This window comes from Phaseolus vulgaris, chromosome 4 (genome assembly GCF_051622355.1).
Source record: "Phaseolus vulgaris cultivar YP4 chromosome 4, ASM5162235v1, whole genome shotgun sequence".
Lineage (NCBI taxonomy): Eukaryota > Viridiplantae > Streptophyta > Magnoliopsida > Fabales > Fabaceae > Phaseolus > Phaseolus vulgaris.
In genome coordinates this window covers 28018580-28035811 of record NC_143501.1, presented here as the reverse complement: position 1 = coordinate 28035811, position 17232 = coordinate 28018580, and the positions used below count along the sequence as shown (strand labels likewise).

The following is a 17232-nucleotide window of genomic DNA, read 5'->3' as shown; positions in this document are numbered from 1 at the left end:
TGCAAAGAGGAACATCAGCCAAATCAATGTGAGAAACCAGTCAAACATTAGGTGCAACATCAGAAAAATAATTGGTTACATGTCAAACAACGAGTTAGTGCAATGTTTAATCAAATGTACAACACAAAACATATGCAAATATAAGAGCATTACAACCCAAAGCACACTTCTCCCCCTATTTGTCTTCACAAATAAAATGAAAGAAGGATTAAAAAACAACATAAAAGAAAAGAAAATGTTTAGAAAAGTAAACCAGGAATTTGAGTGACAGACTTAAACTGACTTCAGTCATTCCTTCCATATTGTAGATCAAGTAGTTGGTTCTGAACTTCCTCAATTCGTTCATCCAAGGTCTGGAACGTTGAATCCATATGCTGAAACCTTGATTCACACAACTCATGAAGATTTCTTTGATTCTCCACATAGCTATCCATCATACTTTCCATTAGCCTTTCAAAAGGAGACATTGAAGTCATCCTATTACCCATGTGGTTAGTACTTGGATCAGCTTCATGAGCTCCAGCAGCAGGTTCTTCTGTGTTTGCTGCAACTTCAGTCTCTTCTTCAGCATGAGTTCCACATGGGCCAGCTTGGTCTCCATCCTTTCTTACCCACCTTCCACCAATCTTGATAAACCCCATTTTGCTTAGGGAACCACTATTGTGTTGAACCAAGTGGTGTTCAAGTTTTGAAGAATCCAAATCCTTTGAAGGATGTTGAAGCCTCGGCTGTGCTTGATGTTGCTGTGCTGGTTTAGCTTAGTTCTGGGGTAGTTTATATGTTGTAATCCACCCTTTGATTAAATCTAAAGTATTAGCATTCTCAATCTTTGTGAAAGTAAAATGTTTTCAAGCTAAGTTAAAACAACCGATTGTTTTATCGAAACAACCGATTGTTTATACTTAGGTGTTTTGAGGAAAAGATTGAAAACTGTTTTTAAATGGTTGAACTGTTAAGTACCAAAACAACCGATTGATTCGAGGAAACAACCGATTGTTTGTTTTGGGACCATAACAGAAAAACTGTTTTTTGTTTGACTGAGCTTTAAATGATTTAACTGCTTACGCTCTAGTCATTAAATGCTTTGAGCAATCTTTTAATGCAATTTAAGAGTTTGTTAAGATTTGATAACAAACTACATCTTTGAATATATTCGAAAAAAAAGATTTGAGATTTAAGAATCTTTGAAAAAGTTTTTCCTAAGAGTTTAGTTTTTGAGTTTTTCAAAGAGCTGAGATTGCTAAAAGTTTGTTATTGATCAAAGTGTATGGAATAGGATTCTGCTTGTATTGATTTCAGATTATCTTCTGTAACAAGTGTAATCCTTGTACTCTGTTGAACAAGTATTCATTTCTGTGTTTGCTGAGATTGACTGTGTGTTCTTGAGGGGATCAAGATCAACAATCTTAGTGTTGGTGTCTTGACCAAGGAGAATGTGTTTCTTGAGGTGTTCAAGGTCATTCTCTTGGTTGTTGTGTAAGTGATCAAGGTGTGATTGCTTAGTGGATTTCCTCAGGGTTTCTGAGAAGACTGGATGTAGCTCTGGGTTTGGAGTGAACCAGTATAAACAACTGTGTACAATCTCTCTATCTCTAACTCTTTAAATTCAGTTTATTTTGTTGTTTACTGGTATAAACAACCGATTGTTTTCACGAAACAACCGATTGTTTTTCTGGTACTACAACTTTTGCTTGCTGTTTTGGCGAACTAAATTTCTGAATCAATTGTTTCCTGAGATAAATTCATTCTAGTTTTGAAAAGTTTGCGAAAACCCTCTTTAAACAATTCACCCCCCCTGATGAGAATCAAATAAAGGAGGCTTTTATTAATGGAGGAAAAGGACATCCACCCTCACATTTGAAGTTCTTCCTTCTAGTCTTCTCAAAATTAAAAGAAGACATAAAATAAAGATGAGGCCCAAGCCCAAAGCCCAAGCCCAAGCCCAAGAAGGCCAAAGCCCAAAGAGCCCAAGTCCATCCCATGAGGGGCAAGGCCAAGCTTTGAAATACTCTTGTATAGTTTTAGGAGGTGTGGTTATTAAATAAAGGTGTGTGAAAATGTAAAATAAAGTCACATTGTCCATGTGACTTAGGAGAGTGGTGTAGGTGTAGTTTTTGGGAGGTGTCATAGTAGAAAAAGGTCACACCTCCCATGTGACTTGTTTTTGGTGGGAATTTCAAATGAGTTTATTTGAAATTTCCCACTTATTTTTCAGCACCTTAGGCTATAAATAGAGGTGCTTCCTTTGTAAAATTCAGATTTGAATTTTATCTAAAGAAACTATACTCAAAATTGGAGTGAGCATTTGGAGAGCTTTGAGCTTCTTCTCTAGTCTTATCTTGAAGGACCGTGGTTTCCTCAATTGGCGGCTTCCACACTCATCTAGGAGCATCCATACTTCTAGTGGCGTGATCATCCAACCTATCTTCCATCTTCATGAGCATTCTCTTCTCCTTCCTTTCTTCTTCTTCAATTGTTCATGTTACCTTGTGTTTTTGAGTTGTCTAGCTTTCGGTTTTTTCTATTTTCAGCACCTATATTCTGTTTTGTTTTTAAATTCTGTTCGGTTCTTTTGTTTAGTAGCTTAATTCTGTTCGGTTGATCTAGTTTCTATTTCTTTGTTGATTCAATTTGACAATATTTGGTTCATCCAAATGAGTTTGGGATTTGGTACTTGTTATTGGTGAGTTCTTGATCTTAGAACCATGATCCAACTTCTAAGAAAGTGCCTCTACATTTTCCAGCTCAAGGTGATTCCTCAAAGTGTCAAGAATCTTGTTCTATGTGGCTATTGGAATCAAAACTCTCCCAAATTGGTGATTGAGTGTAGTGAGAACTTGTCTTCTCCTCTTCCTAGTCTCATCTTGAGTGCCTTGGTTCTCTCAAGTGGCGGCATTGCACACTTATCTTGGAGCCTTCACACTTCAAGTGGCGTGTTCATCAACCAAGAACTACAACCACATAAGTCCTCTTTCTTCTCCATCTTCTCATTCCATTTTCGTGCCTATTTGAATTCCTAAACATGTCTTAGGTTCCTTTCTTGCTTTCTATTCGGTGTTCTTGCTTATTTTCATGTTTCAATCGGTTCATCTTCTTTCTCCTTGGATTTGTTTGGTGCATTTCAGTTTTGAAGCATTTTAATCGGTTCATTTCATTTGTTATGCATTTTAATCGGTTCATTTGCATTTTTACATCTTTTAATCGGTTCAATTGGCAAGAAATGGGTCTTCCATGTGAGTTTGGTGTTTGGTGCAAGTTTTGGTGAGTTCTTGATTATAGAACCTTGATCCAATTCTATTAAAAGTGCCTAAGCTATCTCCAACTCAAGTTGATTCCTAAGAATGTCAAGAATCATTCATATTGTGCTATTGGAATCACATCATGTGGTATCATGAGTCTTAGGTTCTTCTTGTTTAATTGTTGAGTTGTGTGCACTTTATTTCAAGAGCTCTTTTAATTTCTTGCAATTTAAGTTTCTGTTTTAGAATTTTAATTGAGTTTTCTTGCTGTTTTTCTTTTGCTCAAAGTGTTTGAGGAAAGGTTTATGGCACTCATAATTCTTATGAGTATGGTTGCTCTTTTGGAATGGCATTATCCTTCCTAGAGTTTACCTTAAGCTTCCTTTCATTTGTTACAATTTGTGTTGTGTCTTTTAATTTTTGAATCATGTCAAGTTGTGTCTTAGTCATGTTATTCCATATATGTCATTACTTCTAGTAGTACTTTTATTGTTTTGATTGTTTCTTGCTTTGGTGTCATATAATTTTCTGAATTGATGTTGATCCTTTGTGCATTTTCTTTTTAGAATTGAGTTCATACTTGTATTCTAGACCTATACAAGTTCCACTACATCATTTTCTATTATGTCTTTGCTAGTTCATCATCCTGTTTTTTATTCCTATTAGGATTCCTTTGTTTCTGAAAAAAGTGCTTACTGTTTTTCCTTATTGCAACTGATTTACGTACTGTAAAATTCTGAAATTCTGGATTTGAGATATTCAAAGTGTTAGAAAAGAATAGAAAAAAGAATCATTCAAAAATATGAAGTACACAAAAAATGATAAATAAAATAAAAAAAGTGTACATTTCTGCCGAAAAAAATACGGTAATCTGGCAGCGATTTTGAAAAATTTATTTCTCTCAATTGGCTTACTGTTTTTAATTGATTCCAGTGCCATTTTTGAGTTAACATCTTGAAGTTTCTGTGGTATAAATTTCATAATCCAGTTCGCTCTACAACGTTCCAGTTAAATCAGTGAATATCAAACACAGTTTGCATTAAAAAAAAATTTCCAGTAGCTAAATTTTTTTGTTTTCTTCATCTACTCTAGTGCTTTTCCTTAGGTATTCTTTTGTGTGCCTACTTTTCTCATTGAGTTCTTTATTTTCTTGATTGTCTTTCATTCTTACTCTTTGAGTTTGTCTTACATATAGTATTCCTTTTGCAATTACCTTTTCCTTGCTTATACCTTTTCTTGTTTGTCTTTATTGTTTCTTTGGTTTTGTGGTGGTTTGCTCTTAAGATTGGTGTGCTTGCTTTGACATATTTCATTTGAGGATTCCAAGGCCTCAAGATCAGATTGGAGCAAGAAAATTATTTCTTTGAGAGTGATATCTTTTTCAGCCTTAGTTCACTTCGGCAGTTTCATTACAGCTCACTGTTTTTGCTAATTTTTAACTTGTTTGCTGTTTTTGTGTGTTTGCTGTTTTTTATTTGCAAAATGGCTGGCTATTCAAGTGGTGCATCTTACAAACAGCATTCTCCTTCCAAAGCTTCAGTCCTTGGTGAAGAAGAACATAGAAGAAGGAGGCATCACCATCATTCTCATGAAGAGAGCTATAATCGTGACCAAAGATATCACCAAGTGTTCAACATTGCTTGTAAAAAAGTCCCTAGTTTTAATGGTGATAGTGATCCTAATGTGTATTTAGAATGGGAGACTAAGGTTGACCATTATTTTCATGTGTATAAGGTCCAAGATGACCAAAAACTTAGATTAGTTTCTTTATCCTTTTTGGGCTATGCCAAAGAATGGTGGCATAAAATTGTAATGGACATTATATATCGCAAGAAACCTCCCGTGGTTTCTTGGAATGCTTTGAAAGAGTGTATGCGCGCGAGGTTTGTTCCTCCTTCTAGGAAGGAACACTTGTTGAAGTTCCAAAGGCTTCCTCAAGGACATAGGATGGTAGATGAATACTTTAAAGATTTTGAAACAACTTTGACTAAAATGAATATGCATGCTAATGAAGAGTCAAAGATTAAATGGTTTGTACGTGGTTTGAAAAGAGATATTAGAGATTTTGTAGAATTAAAAGAATATTCTTCTTTAAAGAGCGTGTTTCGCAAAGCCATCAAGGTAGAATCATATCTTTTGAACAAAACTTTCAAAAATACTCATGATGATGATTTCTACAACTCTTCTAGGAAGGATGCAAACAAAATTTCTCCTTCCAATTTTTCCAAACAAACCATGTTTCCAAACAAAGTTTCTACTACAAATCTTTCTACTCCTAAGTCACCTACCAAAACTTCAAATATCAAATGTTTTAAATGTTTAGGTTTTGGGCACATAGCTCTTCATTGTCCACAAAAGCAAATCTTAAAGATCAACAAGGTAAAACAAGACCTAACTCACCCACCTACCACAAGTAAACAAGAAAAAGACAAAGAAGGCCAAGTTGACATGGGTCTTATCCTTTCACCTCCAAGGTGTTTTCCTTCCTTATCTTTTTCATTACCCAAGGTTCCTATTTCACCACCATCTTGGTTAAAAAATGTTAGGGATGATTTGTTCATACCTCCTAATGGTTGTCACCATTTAAGATGTCTTTTTCCAAAACATCACATCATTCCCAAACAAATTTTTCCAACTTGGTCGATTTATAGAACCTCCTTTTTTGAAATCCCATTATTTACAAATGCTAAGTCATGTTTACATTTTTCTTCCACTTTTAATTGTAAAACTAAACTGACTTTGTTATATGCAGGGATTCAGAATTCGTGGACGAATTCTCTCCAACTCGAGGAGTATGATGAGAATCAAATAAAGGAGGCTTTTATTAATGGAGGAAAAGGACATCCACCCTCACATTTGAAGTTCTTCCTTCTAGTCTTCTCAAAATTAAAAGAAGACATAAAATAAAGATGAGGCCCAAGCCCAAAGCCCAAGCCCAAGCCCAAGAAGGCCAAAGCCCAAAGAGCCCAAGTCCATCCCATGAGGGGCAAGGCCAAGCTTTGAAATACTCTTGTATAGTTTTAGGAGGTGTGGTTATTAAATAAAGGTGTGTGAAAATGTAAAATAAAGTCACATTGTCCATGTGACTTAGGAGAGTGGTGTAGGTGTAGTTTTTGGGAGGTGTCATAGTAGAAAAAGGTCACACCTCCCATGTGACTTGTTTTTGGTGGGAATTTCAAATGAGTTTATTTGAAATTTCCCACTTATTTTTCAGCACCTTAGGCTATAAATAGAGGTGCTTCCTTTGTAAAATTCAGATTTGAATTTTATCTAAAGAAACTATACTCAAAATTGGAGTGAGCATTTGGAGAGCTTTGAGCTTCTTCTCTAGTCTTATCTTGAAGGACCATGGTTTCCTCAATTGGCGGCTTCCACACTCATCTAGGAGCATCCATACTTCTAGTGGCGTGATCATCCAACCTATCTTCCATCTTCATGAGCATTCTCTTCTCCTTCCTTTCTTCTTCTTCAATTGTTCATGTTACCTTGTGTTTTTGAGTTGTCTAGCTTTCGGTTTTTTCTATTTTCAGCACCTATATTCTGTTTTGTTTTTAAATTCTGTTCGGTTCTTTTGTTTAGTAGCTTAATTCTGTTCGGTTGATCTAGTTTCTATTTCTTTGTTGATTCAATTTGACAATATTTGGTTCATCCAAATGAGTTTGGGATTTGGTACTTGTTATTGGTGAGTTCTTGATCTTAGAACCATGATCCAACTTCTAAGAAAGTGCCTCTACATTTTCCAGCTCAAGGTGATTCCTCAAAGTGTCAAGAATCTTGTTCTATGTGGCTATTGGAATCACATCACCCCCTCTAGTTTAAAGCCATCTTTTCTTACATATTGATCTCACTTAAAGGCATTACAATCTCAGCCAGTTCTTCTTCAATATCTACTTCAAAATAATGTAGAATTTTAGAAATCAAAATGGCATAGGGATAGTGGAAGTCACTTAACCTTGTCGCCTTTTGCATATGGTCTTTGAAGATGTGAATTCAGTTGAGCTTCACCTTGTTCATGATGCACTAAATTAAAAGCAAATCCTCTTCTGAGAGAGTAGAATGATTTCTCCCCCTTGGTGTGACAATCCAGGAAACTATGAAGGCAATGAGCCTTTCATCAAACTTCAACCCTCCCACAAAAAAATTTCTCACCTTTGAGAGGATTCTTGAGACAATTCTTGTAGAATTGCATTTTGTTGAACTCTTCTATCACTCCAAGGTTCCCTTTGTTGATTCTTAATCCAGAGAGTTTTAGCTAGTGATGGCAGTCTAAACATCATTGGTGATTTCAACATCTACTCCCTTCACATGAGAGATGAGAATGTCACCATTGAATCGAAGGTTTGTGTAAAATACCTTTACCAAATTTGGATAGATGTTTCCAGACATCTCAAGGAATTTCTTCAGCCTTTGCTCCTTTAAAAGAGTCCTCACCATACTAAGATTTTGTTGTTTCATTCAGGTCAAAGAAACAAGCTTTTGAGTGTTGAGAATTTTCCTACTTGTTTCATGAAGGAACTTCTCAATTAGTTCAGATTCTCCTGATAACTAGCTTCCAGCTTTCCTCCACTCTTTACTGCCCTTGTCTTCATCCTCTTAGATGAAGGAGGTGTTGATGCCATGGTTTGTTTAGAGAAAGAGGATGAGAGCAAATTGCAAAACATATTTAGTGTAGAGAAAAGAAAAACAGATTGTGTCTTGTGAACAATTGCAACTTAATAACGTCACATATATAACCAAAATAGTCAGTCAAAGTTTTGGCACTTAGTGGGTTAAATTCAAACTGAAAAGGAATAAAATCAGAAGTAATAAAGCAATCTGATAGATCCTAACAGAAGGCACAGAAAAATCACATGCATATTTGACCAAATTTAAAAGAATTTTAATTTCCAATGGCTGGAAGAATATATTCCATGAAGAGCAGTTATTGCAGAGAGAAATTGTATTCAAAGTTGTAATTAAAGTGTTGTTGACTACAAACGTCAATGAGTTTGAAGAGAAAATAAAATCAAAGCACAGAGAATTAAAAATAGATTTGACCAATGCTAACAGAGTTGAAATAATCGGTTATTTTGAAGAAACAATCGGTTGAATTTCTGCAACAGCTTAAAAGTTTTGAAAAACCAAATACTTTTAACAGAAATTGAACATACAAGGATTCAAATTAAAGCACATAGTTTTGTATAGAAATAGAAGCAATACAAAACAAAGTAATCCAGAACCTTAAGAGAAGAAATACAGAATTGGGTTCAAAATGAAATGTTCAAGTATAGGAAGAACAAAAAGTTATTCTTCAAGTTTTATAGTACACATATGAAGCAATACACAATTTAAGAACAAGGCATTGTCTTGCTTGTTTGCATCCATGAGATCCTGATCCTACAGATCCTTCATGTGCAGGAAAAATTCTGCAAAAGAAAGCTTATCAAATCACAAGATTTTATCCCTTAAAGAACTTGGGACCTTTCATGTTAGATTTATCTTTAGAACCATCAATATTTCTTGGAATCCATTTAAAGATACCTTTAGGAACAAGAGATTTACGAATCCTGCAGAATCTAACAGAATGACCTCTCTTCATATAGTAAAAGCATGTAACAACTAGTTGTTTCGTTATTTTAATCAGTTGATTTTTTGGAATTGTTGAAAAAGGTTTTGAAATCCCATTATTTTTGCTTTGTGGATAAAATCCTAAGCCTGCTTTTCCAAAGACACAATTTTGAGATGCAAGAACATTCTCAAAGTTGGATTTTCCAGTTGTAAGCCTATCCATAATTTTCAAAAGGTAGTGAACCATCTTTTTCAAGAGATTCACAGTTTTTACCAAAATTTGAGTCACACATGCAAGCATAACTTTTGTAAATCAAATCCAAATTTTCAAAATCAACTTTAAAATTTTCCAACTCTTCCTCTAGTGTTTTGACTCTGTTTTCAAGCCAACCCTTTCAACCGGTTGTTTGAGAGAGCCAATCTATTAGCTTCTTCATGTGTTTCATTGAATGCTTCAAGTAGTTGGTAGTAATTGTTACCTTTGACAGAAGAAGATGAGCTCATACTGCTTGATGCTTATGCCTTTAGGCATAGGTTTGCTTCTGCATTTTCTGAAGAGCTGGAGGAGGATACCTCATTGTCATCCCAAGCTGTGTATGCTTTCTTGGTTTTTCCTCTCCTTTCTCCTTTGAAATCATCTTTCTCCTTGCTTTCATTGTTAGGACACTCAGCCTTGAAGTGTCCCTATTCACCACAACCATATCAAGTATATTTGTTAGGATTAAAGTGATTTAGCTTCTTAGAACTGTACCTCTTTGAATATTGGCCTTTATTCTTTTTCAAGAATCTGCTGAACTTTCTTGACAACAAGCTCATTGTGTCTTCATCACTATTACTGGAGTTTTTTGCCTTTTCTGGTTAGCAGCTTTCAAAGTAATTCCTTTGTTGTGTTTGTCTTCACTTTCTTGGACAACCAACCTATTCATCTCAAGCTCATGCTTTCTTAGCTTACCATACAAAGAAGTTGTTGTCATGGATGTTAGATCCTTTGAATCAGAAATGAAAGAGACCTTTGGCTACCAAGACCTATCAAGACACTTCAAGATCTTTATGTTCAGCTCCTCTTTGTCAAAGTTCATTCCAAGGCTCATTCATTGGTTCACAATGTGGGAAAACCGTTTCTGCACATCAGAGATTGTCTCCTCTTTCTGCATTTTGAATAATTCATATTCTTGGATAAGAGCATGCTTTCTTGCCCTTTTTACATCATTAGTTCTCTCATGTGTGACCTCAAGGATATCCCACATTTCTTTTGCTGAACTGCATTGCAATACCCTAAAAAGCTCATCACAACTCAAAGCAAAGATTATAATATTTTTAGCAATCCAATCAAACTTTGCTTTCTTGCTATCAGCCTCAGTCCATTCAGATGGAGGCTTATCAACAAAGACATCATCTTTTTTAACTTGAGGAATAAAATGACCATTTTCAATTGCTTCCCAAATTCCTTTATCTGTGGAGTGCATAAAAATCTTCATCCTAACTTTCCAAAGCTGGTAATTCACACCACAAACACAGTGGTGGTCTGTTTATAGAAGCACCTTCCCCAAAAGGTAGTTTATCAACCCTTAAAGTAGTTTTTAGAAAAACAGAGCTTGAATAATTTTCAAGAACCTAACTCTTGATGCCAATTGTTAGAATTAATGGCCTAAACAAGAGGGGGGTGAATTGTTTGACAAAAGATTTTCGCAAAGATTGGATAGGAATGAAGTTTTATCAACAATCACAGAAGAAACAATCAAGGAAGCCAAACAATCAAAGCAATTAAAACTGTTTGCAGAAAATCAATCAGTTGAAACTTCATTTTAACCGGTTCACTACAAAAAATCATGTATAAAAAAGATGGTTTTAATATGACAGTTATTAATAACCACCACAAATTTTCGTATAATACGACGTTTTAGTAACCGCCACAATTATCCTTCAAAATGTGTCATTTTGAACTGTCACAATTATAATTCAAAATAAAAATGAAAATCTCGTGCTCCCCTTCCCTCCATTCACCATTCCTCATATTTCCAATTTTTTTGAAAAACCTCTCTTCCCTCACATACATTCACGAAAACTCTACCACTCTTCTCTCTCTTTTTGTGCAAACCTCTCCGTTCAAGAATCTCCTACACCTCCACTTCTATAACCCTAACCATGCCTTCTTGATGTGATTCCAATAGCACAATATGAATGATTCTTGACATTCTTAGGAATCATCTTGAGTTGGATATGAGATAGGCACTTTATCATAGAATTGGATCAAGGTTCTATGAACAAGAACTCACCAAGACTAGTACCAAAACCCAAACTCATATGGAAGTTCCATGTATTGTCAAATTGAACCGATTAAAATGGAACAAAAAGCAAGAATACCGAATAGAATTGCTGGAAAATTAAAAGCACCGAAACAAAATCAAGAACAAAAGAAGAACAGCCAGCTGAAATTAAAAATGCCGAACCTAAAAGACAAGGAACACAAACTAAGACATGAACATGAAAAGAGAAGGAAGGAAGGAGAAGAGAAAGCTCATGAAGATGGAGGAATGGTTGGATGATCACGCCACTTAGAGGATGGTGACTCCAAGATGAGTGTGCAAGCCGCCACTAAAGGTAACCATGGAACTCTCAAGATAAGACTAGTGAAGAAGGCACAAAGCTCTCCAATGCTCTCTCAAAAATTGAGTATAGTTTCTCTAATCAAAATTCAATTCTCAAAAATACAAAGGCAGCACCTTAATTTATAGCCTAGAGGTGCTGAAATGCAAAGCTAAATGAATTCAAAATTCCCCCCAAATACAAATGAAAGTGGCGCCAACTATAGTCATGAGGAAGGTGTGACCTTCTCTCTCACTTTGGCACCTCCCTATTACTCCTACACCTATCTACTAACGCACCCCCCCTAAGACTCCTAATCTAAAGACCTAAAGATGCTTTAACAAAAGAGGTTTCTAATGTTTCCCTCTAAGCACCTTCAAACAAAGAAATTACAAAAAGAGAAAATAAACGTCCATTAGCTCCTAAAGCTTTGAACATGCTTCTTGTAAGCCTTTGAGGTGGGCTTTGACCTCCACGGGCGTCCTCCATTTGAGCCTCAACCTCTTCTTGCTCTTGATGATTGGCCTCCATGTCCACTTGAGCTTGATCTCCATCACTTCTAGTTAAATCATGCACCAGTTTGTGGGTGGCAAGTGGTAGAAAATAAAAGCTTAGTTCCAAGCTTGCCCTACAAAGTCTTTCAAAAGTGACTTAAGAACTTGGGATCTCTATCGGACACTATAGATCTAGGGATCCCATGCAAACGGGCCACTTCTTGAAAGAAGAGGTTTGCAATATGACATGCATCATCCACTTTGTGGCAAGGAATAAAGTGAGCCATCTTGGAAAAACGATCCACTACCACAAAAATGGAGTCCTTTCCCTTTGATGTCTTGGGTAAACCTAAGATGAAATCCATAGATATGTCAACCCAAGGCATTGAAGGGATAGGAAGAGGAGTATATAAACCATGGGGATGCATCTTAGACTTAGCTTTGCGGCAAGCTATGCATTTATCACACAAACTATGAACATGTTTATGCATATGAGGCCAAAAGAAATGTTCATGCAACACATCCAAAGTTTTAGCAACCTCAAAGTGACCCATTAAGCCCCCCTCATGAGCTTCTCTAACAAGAGATAATCTAATAGAGCTTTGAGGGACACAAAGACGTTTTCCTTTAAAAAGAAAGCCATCTTGTATAAAAAAATCTTTGTGTCCTCCTTTAAGACACTCTTGATAGATGAGAGAAAAATCAAGGTCATCATGATAAAGTTCCTTAATGTGATCAAAGCCAAGATATTGAGAACTTAAAAGATTTAGCAAAGTGTATCTTCTAGAAAGTGCATCCGCCACAATGTTTACTTTGCCTTGCTTGTGTTTGATCACATAAGGAAATTGCTCAATGAATTCCACCCACTTAGCATGCCTTTTGTTAAGCTTGTTTTGGATTTTCAAATACTTAAGAGATTCATGATCACTATGTATCACAAACTCTTTAGGAAAAAGATAGTGTTGCCAAGTAAACAAAGTCCTAACAAGTGCATATAATTCTTTATCATAAGTGGAATAATGGAGATGACTTCCCTTCAATTTCTCACTAAAATAGGCTATGGGGTGGCCCTCTTGAAGGAGAACAACCCCAATGCCTATGCTTGAAGCATCACACTCAATCTCAAATGTCTTAGTGAAATTAGGAAGGGCTAAGATGGGAGCATTAGTCAATTTTTCTTTCAAAGTTTCAAAAGCTTTTTGTTGTGCTTCTCCCCATTGAAAGACCACATCCTTCTTCACTATGTCATTGAGAGGTGCGGCAATGGTACCAAAGTTTGGTACAAATCTTCTATAGAAAGAAGCAAGTCCATGGAAACTTCGGACTTCATTCAAAGATTTCGGTGTAGGCCAATTTTGAATGGCCATCACCTTTGTTTTGTCCACATGGACCCCTTTGCAACTCACAACAAACCCTAGGAATTCTATATGATCAAGAGCAAACATACATTTAGCAAGATTAGCATACAAATGTTCCTTCCTAAGGGTTTCTAAAACTTGCCTAACATGCAACCTATGGTCATCCAAAGATAAGCTATAAATGAGAATGTCATCAAAGTAAACAACAACAAACTTACCAATGAAAGGTCTAAGAACATGATGCATGAGGCGCATGAAGGTACTTGGTGCATTAGCTAAACCAAAGGGCATAACTAACCACTCATATAAACCAAAGTTGGTCTTAAAAGTCGTCTTCCATTCATCACCCGGTTTTATACGGATTTGATTGTAGCCGCTTTTAAGATCAATCTTTGAAAAGATTTTTGAACCATGCAATTCATCCAACAAATCATCTAGTCTAGGTATGGGATGCCTATACTTAATTGTAATGTTATTGATGGCCCTACAATCCGAACACATTCGCCATGTGCCATCCTTTTTAGGCACTAAGATGATAGGCATAGCACAAGGACTCATGCTATCTTGAACCCACCCTTTCTCAATCAAAGCCTCAACTTGTTGGCAAATTTCCTTGGTTTCACTTGGATTGGTCCTATATGCTGGACGGTTTGGTAAAGAAGAGCCCGGTATCAAATCAATTTGGTGCTCAATCCCTCTCAAAGGTGGAAGTCCTTTTGGAGGATCTTGAAACACATCTTGAAACTCTTCTACCAAATTTTCCAAACAATGAGGACTATCAACAAGTGGTTCTATCTTAAGAGTTATAGGGATGGCTAAGAAAAGAGGATGATGAGTCACTATTTCCCTTTGAATCTCATGCCTAGACACAAGGAGTGTAGGCTTAGAACTCTTATCTTTTTTATCTTTTTTATCTTTTTCACTCTCCCTCTTTTTGTTCATTATGATTTGGTCCTCATTGACTTCTATAGGAGAGAGAGATTTTAAAGTAACCTTGTGACCATGGAAATCAAAAGAAAGTTTGTTGGTAAAGCCATCATGAAAATTTTTTCTATCAAATTGCCAAGGCCTTCCCAAAAGAACATGAGTAGCTTCCATGGGCACAACATCACATAATACCTCATCTTTGTATTTTCCAATTGAGAAATGGATGAGGACTTGTTTATTCACAACAATTTCTCCTACTTCACTAAGCCATTGAAATTTATAGGGCTTTGTATGAGAGATAGTAGGCAATCCAAGCTTATCTACTACTCTTGTACTAGCCACATTAGCATAACTACCCCCATCCACTATCAAAGAGCAAATGTTGTTTTGAATAAGACATCTTGTATGAAAAATATTTTCCCTTTGACTTTCATCAAAAGGCTGTGAAACTTGGCCAAGAAGTCTTCTCACAACTAACAAATCCCCTTCAAGTGGACATTCACTCTCATCCCCACTAGATGCACTAGAATGCAAAGAATGCTTAGGAGAATCCGAATCATGCTCACTCACTACAATGCCATCATGCATGTACATAGTTCATTTAGAAGGGCAATTAGCAGCTATGTGACCATAACCCATACATTTAAAACATTTGGTATTAGACGTTCTAGTGGGTGATTTAGGCCTAGAAGTAGATGGCTTAGGTTCCTTGGGTTTGAAAGAAGAATCTTTGGAAGGAAATTTAGTAAAAGACTTTTTGTTCCTCCAAGACTTGTTGTAGTAACCATCATTGGGAGCATTTTTGAAAGAATTTTTCTTAGCAAGTTGGGATTCCACCTTCATTTCAAGATGAACTAAAGAACCCAATGATGAATACTCTTGTAACTCAACAATATCTTGAATATCCTTCCTTAGACCACTCACAAACCTAGCAATCATAGCTTCCTCACTTTCCTCTAATTCAATTTTAAGCACAAGCATTTCTAACTCTTTGTTATATTCATCCACATTTAGCGTGCCTTGTTGAAACCGTTGGAGTCTCAACATGAGGTCTTTCCTAAAATGTGGGAGCACAAACCTAGCGCGCATTTGATCCCTTAAAGAGTTCCAAGAGTCCATGGGAGGACCCTTGTGATACATAATGTCCTTTACAACACCATGCCACCATTTCATGGCATAATCTACAAATTCTAAGGTGGCTAGCTTATACTTGTGTTGTTCATCTTGGATCTCATGGATCTCAAATATTTGTTCACACTTAGCCTCCCAATCTAAATACACATTAGGATCACTAGATCCATTAAGACAAGGAAGCTTGACCGAAGGTAGCCTAGGCTTTGCATCTTGGTAGTAGCCATTGCCATGGTGAGGTCTCTCCACACGGTTGTGATGTCTATGTCCAAGGAATTAGGGTGGAGTTCTCCTTCTCCTATGGTCCTCTTCACGGCTTATGTCATTTGAAGAACCTCTTATTGAAGGTCTATGTGAATGATGCTCATCATGGATAGAGTGAGATGGCCTAGCTTGTTGCACCTCCATCTTTTGCAATTTCTCTTCCAAACGCCTAATGGTGCGTTGAGCTTCATACAATTCTCCAATGACCGAAGCTTTGGAAGGAGAATGTTGTTTGTAAGATGCACCGCTTGAATAGCCAGCCATTTGCAAATGAAAACAGCAAACACACAAAAATAGCAAACAAGTCAAGAAACAAAGTTAGCAAAAAAAATGAATTTGGCACCCAAATTGCCGAAGTAAATTTGGCCAGAAAAAGAGGTCACTCTCAAAGAAATAATGTCCCTGCACCAATCTGATTTTGAGGTCTTGGAATCCTCAAATGAAATATGTCAAAGCAAGGCACACCAATCTCAAAGCCAACCACAACAAAACCAATGAAGCAATAAAGACAAACAAGAAAAGAAAATATAAGCAATGAAAGGCTAGAACAAAAGGAAGCAATGTCATGGTGTAGCAATAAGGAAGGTGCCACTAACGACAAGCGATGTCATGGAGATGGTGCATTTTGCTGCACCCGATACTCGCCTTGTCAGGTGGTGTTCCAGAGCATATTGCGTGCTAGCTTGCTCTTTGAGCAGAGGACTTAGCCGCGCGACTGGTTACTACGCAGAAATAACGCTCAAGTTGCCTCCAACCCAGATGACGACACATGTAGTGTTGGATGCGGTATGAGAATGACGCTCGAGTTACCCTGGCTCAGATGATGACACGCGTAGGGCTGGATGCTACCTGCTATCCCACCCCAGATGGCGACACGTGCAGGGTTGGATGTGAGCCACGCGTCCAAAAGCATAACGGCTTGGAGAGAGAAAAAACCTAGCTATAAAGGTAAACTTAACAGAATTTGCAGAGGTACATTTTTCAATACGGCTCATTGCTAGGGTTGTGTGCCCTTTAGTACGGTTCTACAGAGCATATTTTCTCTCAGTTTTTGGGTGTTCTTGTTACTGACTTGAGCGTCGGAGCGCCACCGGCCGCAGAGGCGCCACCTTGTGTTTTCAGGTTCTCAGAGAGGCTTTCTGTGGTGTGGACTTGAAGGGCACGTGGAGTCAAGCTGGTGAGGAGCTTCGTGACGAGGCAACACTCTAGCGCTAAGTCAACCGGCAGGATCATCTGGCGCCCACCGTGGGGCCATATAAAAGGTGATTCCCAACCATAGTTCGTGTTTGTTGAGGTTTTGGTGCTTTCTGTTCGACTGCTCACTGTCGCAGTCGGTTTCTGGAGTTTTCACCGTTTGTTTGGAGTTTCTTTGAGCTGCTGAGTTTGTTGAGAAAGGATGAGGACAACGCGATCTAGTTCAGTCGCGCCGTCGATAGATGAGGATGCTGTGTCCATGACGCAGGTGATGGATATGATGAAGATGCTGCAGGAGAACGTAGCTGCATCACGTTCTGAACAAGAAAGAAAGCACGAGGCGCTGGTGGCCTCGCAAGCTAAAAATTAGGAGCTCAACAGGATCAACGAAGAGCTGTGTAAAGCTATTCAAGAACGGAAGGAGCGCGTGGTCGGGAACGGATCCTCGCCCTCGTCCCCACCGCATAGCTTTCCCATGCCATTTTCTCAAGA

General features: G+C 37.3%; 1 protein-coding gene across 1 annotated transcript; it reads right to left on the bottom strand.

The window, feature by feature from the left end:
* Positions 1 to 9877: 9877 nt before the first annotated feature.
* LOC150027984 (uncharacterized) lies at positions 9878 to 10264 on the bottom strand. The gene has a single exon (XM_090300984.1). It carries the CDS (start codon positions 10262 to 10264, stop codon positions 9878 to 9880), a length of 387 nt encoding a protein of 128 aa, XP_090157110.1.
* Positions 10265 to 17232: the final 6968 nt, after the last annotated feature.